Here is an 8,622-nt window from a genome sequence, read left to right on the forward strand (position 1 = left end):
CTTGAGGTAATAGCACGGCAGGTCCTACGTCTACTGCGAGTCCGACACGCTCGTCGCCTACCATCTCGACGCCGACTCATGGTCCGTCGTCCAGACGTCCCGGCTGCCGCCACGGCTCCGAGACTACACGCCGGCGCTGGTCTGCTGCGCGTCCATGCTCATGCTCTGCGTCTCGTGGTGTGACCCGGCGAACAGAAGGGACAAGGTGGTGCGGAAGGTGTTCGAGATGAACCTCGGCTTGACACCGCTGCTCCAGTGGACCGAGGCGTCCGCGCACCCGGACGCACCCATGGATTCCAACAGTGTTCGCCACCGGCCAGGACAGGATCAACTTGTAGAGATGTTCAGAATCTTCGGCAAGATCCTTGACTTCGCGACGGCTTGCCGGGTCTCGGGCAGCGGGCAGAGCTGGAGCTGCATCGCCCGGGAGAACGCGGCCGCCATGGCCGACGCCATGTCCTGCCGGCTGAAATCCTTGGCCGTGCTGCTTCTCTGAAGATCGCTGATGTGTACTCTGTTTTTCTTTTCCACTTACACTGATGATTTGTTTGTTGCCATGAGCTGTTGATTGATGTGCAGCTCGGTAAAGCCATTCCATTGCATTGCATGCCTGCTGTGATTGTTCATGCTGAGTTTGTTCAATATGATTTGAAGAGAGAGAGAGAGAGAGAGAGAGAGAGATTGTTCAGACTTCAGAGACGAAGAGCAGCAGCGTCCAAGAGGTGCGTGAGGATCAACTGTCCGACATCAGCGGCCAGGCGGCGTCTAACAACGAGGCATCCAACACCTCCTCCCGCCCCAAGCTCGCCCTCGACCTGTCGCTCACCGTCACCGCCGCCGACACCACAACCGCAAAATCGAGCACCACCGACAGGACCGGCGGCGGGTGTTCACGTGCAACTACTGCCAGGGGAAGTTCTTCAGCTCGCAGGCGCTGGGCGGGCACCAGAACGCGCACCGGCGGGAGCGCACGCTGGCCGGCGTGCGGTGCACCAGCTCGAGGCCTACCCCTACGGCTACGCCGATGTGGCCTCCCTCCAGCTCTATGGCTCGCTCGTGCTGTATCCCATCGGCATCAAGGCGCACGCGCTGGTGCACCCTGCGGCGGCGCAGGCGGAGCGGCAGCAAGGAAGCCGCCTCCCTTGCTGCGCCGGCGCGCGCGCGGGAGTTGCTGGGCCCGATGCCGTTCCTCATGGGTGGCGACGAGGAGGTCAGCTTCGGGTGCCCCGACAGCTTTAGGCCACCACCGGCGTGCTCCCTCTCCTCCACTCCGGCCACAACCTGGGGCTTGGGCAGCAGCGGCAAGCCGACGAGGAGCCTGACCTGACGCTTCAGGTGATATCCTTTGACAGCCACGAGGTATACTGCGGGTTGAAATCAACAGAAGGCAGGGGGCAAAATGCAAAATGCACGGCGCTGACCGGCTCGGCCGAGCTGGCTCCACATGGCTGCATCTGATACGTCCAGGACCAAATTTGCACCTTTAGGACAAGTTCGAGGACTAGATAGTTTGCTTTTGCAAGTTTTAGGACCAAAGTATCACATGCAAGACAAGTTCAAGGACCTGCGGTGCTATTACCTCAAAGATCTTCAACCTTCACGCACCAAATTTGGGTGGGTCTTTATGGGCGCGCCATAACTCCCTTGGACATGAGGTCCCGTGTGTGGCTGCGCCGGTGGGTGGTGGCGCTGGCATTTGTGGATTTTGGTGACCATTTGCTGTGTGGATCCCATGGACTTCCGTCGAGCAAGCTGTTGCGTGTCGGTGGCTGCATGCCCGTGTCGGCGCGTGGCGTAGATGGATGGATGGGTAGATCTCTGGTCGAAAATTCTGTGCGTAGAGTGGGAATGTGGGATGCACGTGATATGGAAAACCAATCAGGCATTTGGCCCGGAGGCGGTACATTGTCGTAGTCGGCTGCCGCGTTTAGTTTTAGAACGTGAGTATCCCCTATGGCTCGACCGTGGCCAGTTTGGGTTTCCTCCGGCTCGTTGCACTAAAGGTCTTGCCCTACAACTTCTTGGCAAAGAATGAAAGTGCAGCATCTCGAGGAGCAAAGTCCATAGGAAAAAACAAACGGAAACGAAAGGAAAACAAAAGGAAAGACTCACGTGACAAAGCTGATTGATTGGCCATACGCGCATCAGCACTGCAGCACCAGCAGCAGGACAGCGAAGGAAGAGAGAAAATAATAATGGTATATCCCTTCGCCTCCATCCCATTGGGTCGGCGCCGACAGAGATCTCCCCTCAAGTCCCCAACGTTAATCATCTAAAAAAGACCCACTACTACTACTAATCTATACTACTAGTACTAGAATAACAATTTTTTTAACACTGAATAACAATTACTCCTTCCGTTCCTAAATATTTTTTAGATATTTTAAATGGACTACCACATACGGATGTATATAGACATATTTTAAAGTGTAGAACTGTAGATTCACTCATTTTGCTTCGTATGTGGTTACTTGTCGAAATCTCTAGAAAGACAAATATTTAGGAACGGAAGGAGTATTATTATCCGTCTCGCTCTCGCGCATCTCGGCACGGGAGGGACATTCCCTCCGCTTAACAGCGTCCCGTGTACCGCGGCGTGTTAGTTTAATCTGCAACCCTGCTCGCTAATCATCTCACGGATCTTGCTGTTGCTGGTTTCATTAACACGCGCCACCAAGAGTGCAGACCTGCCCCCTCTCTCTCCGCGTTCGCTGCCCCCTCTCTCTCCCCTCCCACGCTTCGCCCCGCAAATCGAGGCCTTCCGCTGGCCCTCCTCACCCCGACCCGCCCCAGCCAGCCAACGGAGGCGACGAGCGCCCGGCCCGCGGCGGCACTCCCCCGCCCGCCGCCCGCGCACGGGATCCGCGACGGTGCGTTGCCTCTCCCCCCTACCCCGCTACCCCCCTCTGTCCAGCCGTCCATGTCGTTGCCACCCGGCGGTGCGATCTGGTTGCGATGCCCCATGCGTCCTCCCGCGGAAAGGGAGGGAGCGGCGGCCACGAACGCGCGCGCGCGCGCGCGGCGTGGGTTTCTCGTGTCTGGTGGGATTCGCGCGCTGTGCGTGCGTGTTGGGGTTTTTGTGCTGGTTCGTTTCTGTTGTCCCGTCTGTTAGGATTTGGTTGGTTCGTCTTTAGCTGCGCTTCGTAGTCCTCGTTGCCAAACCCTGGGGATTTTTAATCCGCTGCTGGCCTCGCGCCGGACGCACTCAGCCAGCAGCCCCTCCTCCGCAACCAGGCCGCAGTGCCCGTCACTGTCTCAGTTGTCTCTGCTGGGTCAAACCGAAGCTCTTCCTTCCGCCGTATGCTCGGCTGCCTAATCCAACTGCGCAGAGAGCTTCCGTGCTGGCGAGCCGAATTCCAAGCCCGCTTCGTGGAACTGGAATCGAGACCACGCCGCAGATCGGAAGCAACCTGCCAGTAAATAGCTCGGAAAAGGGGAGCTTTGTTTAAAGTACCACTAGTGCTCATCTTCCCTCTTTGTGATCCGCCCCCCCACTCCACTCTTTACCACTGCCGCCCGTTTGCGTACTTATACGGGTTTCGGTGTGACCATTTAATTTGTCCCGAGGGTTTCTCTTCTTGGGTTTCACCTCTAGCCTACCCCAACTTGTTTGGGACTGAAGGCTTTATTGTTGTTGTTGTTGTTGTTGTTGTCGTTGTTGTTGTTGTTGTTGTTGTTGTTGTTTCTCTTCTTGGCAGGCTTCCAGCTTCGTCTCGTCCCCCCCTTCCAGTGCATATCTCAATTTTGGTTCGGTTGCTTGAACTGTACTGCGGCTTGCTGCTGCTTTGTTATACCATCTTATTATTGGTCTCATGGCTTGTTTTTGCTTTCTGCAGATCCGTGCGCCCAACAGAACTAGGATTTTTTGTGGCCCTTCATGAATCTTGAGGACAGTCTATACTAGGGGGGTAGTAGGGTACTAGTACTAGGATCTGGGATCCTCCGAAATGAGGGGGAGAAATGACGGGGGGCATAGCAAGAGGCCCGTCGTGCTCTTCTGCGTCATGGTCGTGTGCCTCTGCCTCCTCTTCCTCTATTTCTCGGGCTCCAATGGGCAGGCTGGGAGCGCGGCACTAGAGTATGGCACCAAGTTTTCTCGCTCGCTTGGGTGGGGCAGCGATGGAGATGGCGACGATGGCTCAGACGAGTCGATTTTTGGGACTGGCGATGCAAATGACGTTAAGCTCAAGAGCTTCCCGGTGAGTTCAGGACCAGCAACCAGTTGTTTGTTAACAGTCTATACATATACGATGATAATTCTAAAGGTTTTTCTTTTGCTTTGCTCCGAAGGTATGCGATGATCGGCATTCTGAGCTGATCCCCTGCTTGGATAGGAATTTGATATATCAGATGAGGTTGAAGCTGGATCTAAACTTGATGGAGCATTATGAGCGGCATTGCCCTCCTCCTGAGAGGCGATTTAATTGCCTGATTCCACCGCCACATGGCTATAAGGTCACTAGATTATCCTTTCTTTGTTTTTCCTTGTCTTCTCCTTGCCTTACTTTGATAACGTCTCTAAGCTACAAAGTTGCTGGAGTTGGGTTCCTACACTCACCATCTCAACATATATCTTCAAGCTGAACCACTTAATTTTGGTGATTATACATTATGTGGTCAAGCTGTCTTCCGCATGTAGATTTAGGTTTGATCTGGCCACAGGAAAATGCTTAGAATTTTGCCTGCTCTGTAGCTGGACATTCTTGTTACCTTCTCCTGACCTATCAAATTTGTACTTGTGTGAGATAGTTCTGTTTAATTTGATTCGTGCTAAGCCACATTAGTTTTGCAGGTTCCCATAAAATGGCCAAAAAGTCGCGATATAGTGTGGAAAGCAAATATTCCTCACACTCACCTTGCAAAAGAGAAGTCAGACCAGAACTGGATGATTGATGCAGGCGAAAAAATTAAGTTTCCAGGTGGCGGAACACATTTTCATCATGGTGCTGACAAATATATATCAAGCATTGCAAATGTAAGTATGTTTTAGCTTCTTCACAGTAATGCTCTGCTAAAGATACGCTACACATATTTGAGCACCATGCCCTGTGAAGCTTCACTTTTTTTGACTGTAAGCTTCACTTTGTGATTCATTTCTTCTACTATCTGACAGATGCTAAACTTCAAAGATAACATTATAAACAATGAGGGAATGCTTCGTACTGTACTTGATGTGGGCTGCGGAGTTGCTAGTTTTGGAGGATATCTTCTTTCATCGAATGTCATAGCGATGTCTTTGGCACCAAACGATGTACATCAGAACCAGATCCAATTTGCTCTTGAAAGGGGGATCCCTGCTTATCTTGGTGTTTTGGGAACAAAAAGGCTTCCATACCCCAGTAGATCGTTTGAATTAGCCCACTGTTCTCGTTGCAGGATTGATTGGCTTCAGAGAGATGGAATTCTTATGCTTGAACTGGACAGATTACTCAGGCCTGGAGGTTATTTTGCTTATTCATCTCCTGAGGCATACGCACAGGATGAGGAGGATCGTAGAATCTGGAAAGAAATGAGTTCCCTTGCAGAAAGGATGTGCTGGAAAATTGCAGAGAAAAAAAACCAGACAGTTATTTGGGTCAAGCCTCTGAACAATGATTGCTACAGGAGCCGGCCGCGTGGTACAAATCCACCTCTATGCAAAAGTGGTGATGATCCAGATTCAGTATGGGGAGTGACAATGGAGGCTTGCATTACTCCGTATCCAGAACGTGAGTATTTATCCTATTCAAGTTGTAATTTTTTACCTTTCATTGCTTATCTACTGGCTGAATACTTGATATATTGTCATCTTCCTTCTCTAGTGCTTGTGGTACTTCAAACTGGTCGGCTTGTGAATTGTTCCATGGGTGTTGTTTGCTGCATGTTAGATCACTGTTGTTGGAAAAGAATTTGAGTGACAGGAAACATTAGCTATGATTTATAGTCACTGTGTGCTGCAAGGATGCATCTTTCCGTTTTGTTTTACCTAAAAAAAGTGTGCGTGCACACATAAGCACACACACTCACTTGTTAGTACTGGTAAACAAAGGATCTTCAGTGTGGGTTGTTTCCTCTTTGTCCCTCTCACCATGCTTCCCAGGAATGTTGGAATTTGGGAATTAAAGTAATAACCAAAGTAGCATTTGTGTTAATTTGTGGTTTCCTGGAGGTTTGGTTATGCTAACAGGTAGGATGGTTTATTATGGTCATTAGTGTTGAAACGATCGAATCCTTCTGATTTCCACTCCCTAATAATTGTCATCCCTGTACGCTGTCAGCAGTAGAAACATGGAGATATATACCATTTCTTTTCTTCATTTTTCCTCACGACATTTTGCAGCTAATTTGCATCTCAAGTGAAGTGACAATTGATTTAATATTTGCAGAAATGCACAGGGATGGGGGAAGTGGATTGGCTCCTTGGCCTGCTCGATTAACAACCCCACCTCCTCGTCTTGCAGATTTGTATGTTACAGCTGACGCATTTGAAAAAGATACGGTAAGTTGATCATATTATGTCTTCATAACTTCAATTATGTCCAACTAATCCTTCAAGGATCTTAGATGAAATGTCTCCGTGCAGGAAATGTGGCAGCAAAGAGTAGATAATTATTGGAATTTATTGCGCCCAAAGGTAAAACCAGAGAGTATTAGAAACATCATGGACATGAAAGCAAACTTTGGATCATTTGCTGCTGCTCTCAAGGAAAAGGATGTATGGGTGATGAATGCTGTGTCCCATGATGGACCAAACACTCTTAAGATAATCTATGACAGAGGGCTCATAGGCTCTACACACGACTGGTATGCTTCAATTCACATTAGGACTATGGTTTTGTTAGATTTTAGTACATAGAAGGAGATTTTGATCCTTGTATCTGCAAGGCATTAATAAGGTTTTATGATGGAAACAGTACTGCTACCAACCTTCTTAATCATTGGTCGAGCTTCTCATGTGCCATTAGAACATTAAGGATAAAACCCTCATTGCTTTGGCAGGAAATATTCCTTGCTAGAATTTGCCCCTGGTATTGCATTGTGTCACCTCAGTAAGTTCGAGGAAAGTAAACATTGTGAGATCAGTAGGTCTATTGCCAAGCTTTCATCTCAGAATATGTTGTTGCTATCAAAACAAATTGGTTAGCTTGCTGCGATGGTAGTTTAACCCTTTGCCTTTTTCCTTTAGCGTCTTAAATTTTTTTAAGCTGCACCAGTACACTTTGTATGTCGCAGTTCAGCAGTTCCATTTGTTGTATTCTTGTGCGCTTACAGTGAAATGACAATAAAGCTGTAGAGCTGGAAGCCGGAAGCCCTTCTCTAGGTTTTCAAGAAATAGAATCACTTTTCAAGATACTATGGAAATGGAGAATATATTGTTGAATAAAAAAACCATTTTTCTGGATCAGAGTCAAGTGTCCATGATTTCTTTGCAAATGTTTATTTTCAATTACTGCAGCTTTCTCCCTGCAGAATTATATGCAGTTTGTACCGTTGCTGGCCGGTTTGTTAGACAGTTGTATTCAAATACAATAATTTGTTTGCAGGTGTGAGGCATTCTCTACTTATCCTCGAACATATGATCTTCTACATGCGTGGACAGTCTTCACCGACCTTGAGAAAAGAGGTTGCAGTGCTGAAGATCTGCTCCTTGAAATGGATCGTATACTCAGGCCAACTGGTTTTATCATCGTGAGAGACAAGGCCCCTATCATTGTATTCATCAAGAAGTATCTCAATGCACTTCACTGGGAGGCAGTAACCGTTGTGGATGGTGAGTCCAGTCCGGAATCTGAGGAGAATGAAATGATACTCATAATCCGGAAGAAATTGTGGCTACCAGAAGGAGGTTCACAGGACTCGACGTAATCCTTTGGTCCGAGTTTCTTTGGCATCTTCAGCATCTGCAGCTCAGGAGCCAAGAAGCGAAGGCTCAGTTGCTCCCTCCAAATTCGTGATTCAGTATTGCTGCTCCAGGAGTAGAATTCCCAGTCCTACTATCCACGTGAAGATAGAATGTTTCTCAGGATATGGCAAGTATTCGGAAGGCTGAGCTCAAGCCCTCTGTCCTTTTGTTGTCTCCACAGATACTGTAATCGTAAGTTAATGTTTGTTCTCTAGCCTGGTTAGGAAATAAACCTTTTTCTTGTTGAGCTTCAGTTAGGTGCTTCCCGTCCATTTGTTGAAGTGGCTTTAGTAAACAGATTTGGTGCTTATTGTAAGAAGATTCAACTGTAGACATATTTTGGGGAAATGAGGTTTAGCTAGGGATAGTGGCCTCGAACCACCAAGGAATGTATACCTGAAGAATGTGGTGCTTCTGAAGTTCTGTCTGTTCTCCCTCTTGTCTCTTTCTTAACCGATAGAGCTAGCAAATACAACACTGATAGACGCTGAAGAGAGAATAGTAGAAAATCAGGAAACGCTTGTGATAGAAATTACCCCCAAATCGACATTTGGTCACCTTTTTACCCCTAATTTAAATATTTCTTTCACATTTTTTACCCCAAGATTGACGCTTGCCAGAAAAATTACCCCCATATCGACATTTGGTCATATTTTTACCTTTAGTTTAAAGATTTGTTCCACATTTTGCCCTGGTATGATATAAATTACCCTCAATTTTACTTTTATCCAAATTTGATG

General features: G+C 48.2%; 2 protein-coding genes and 1 pseudogene across 3 annotated transcripts; all 3 read left to right on the forward strand.

The window, feature by feature from the left end:
- Positions 1-43: 43 nt before the first annotated feature.
- On the forward strand, positions 44-642 carry LOC109764331 (F-box/kelch-repeat protein At5g42350-like). Its single transcript, XM_020323169.4, has one exon. It carries the CDS (start codon positions 155-157, stop codon positions 494-496), a length of 342 nt encoding a protein of 113 aa, XP_020178758.2. The 5' UTR covers positions 44-154; the 3' UTR covers positions 497-642.
- LOC109764328 (zinc finger protein 7-like) lies at positions 572-1,458 on the forward strand (annotated as a pseudogene).
- Positions 1,459-2,549: 1,091 nt separating this feature from the next.
- On the forward strand, positions 2,550-8,301 carry LOC109764325 (probable methyltransferase PMT8). Of its 2 annotated transcripts, none has more exons than XM_020323164.4 (8): positions 2,550-2,870; positions 3,837-4,199; positions 4,291-4,455; positions 4,793-4,975; positions 5,114-5,708; positions 6,366-6,478; positions 6,563-6,783; positions 7,524-8,301. In XM_020323164.4, exons 2-8 carry the CDS (start codon positions 3,948-3,950, stop codon positions 7,843-7,845), a joined length of 1,851 nt encoding a protein of 616 aa, XP_020178753.1. In that variant the 5' UTR covers positions 2,550-2,870; positions 3,837-3,947; the 3' UTR covers positions 7,846-8,301. The 2 variants fall into 2 exon arrangements, with proteins under 2 accessions (XP_020178753.1, XP_045090028.1); XM_045234093.2 differs by having other exon boundaries at positions 2,690-3,747.
- Positions 8,302-8,622: the final 321 nt, after the last annotated feature.

Source organism: Aegilops tauschii, chromosome 1, assembly GCF_002575655.3.
Source record: "Aegilops tauschii subsp. strangulata cultivar AL8/78 chromosome 1, Aet v6.0, whole genome shotgun sequence".
NCBI classification, from domain to species: Eukaryota; Viridiplantae; Streptophyta; class Magnoliopsida; order Poales; family Poaceae; genus Aegilops; species Aegilops tauschii.

What these genes read in the sequence shown, in the direction of transcription:
- LOC109764331 (XM_020323169.4), top strand. Translation starts at nt 155, where the DNA reads ATGCTCATGCTCTGCGTCTCGTGGTGTGACCCGGCGAACAGAAGGGAC.
- LOC109764325 (XM_020323164.4), top strand. Translation starts at nt 3,948, where the DNA reads ATGAGGGGGAGAAATGACGGGGGGCATAGCAAGAGGCCCGTCGTGCTC. An exon ending in CATTACTCCGTATCCAGAAC is followed by an intron (nt 5,709 to 6,365) that starts GTGAGTATTTAT and finishes TAATATTTGCAG; the next exon opens with AAATGCACAGGGATGGGGGA. An exon ending in ACGCATTTGAAAAAGATACG is followed by an intron (nt 6,479 to 6,562) that starts GTAAGTTGATCA and finishes GTCTCCGTGCAG; the next exon opens with GAAATGTGGCAGCAAAGAGT.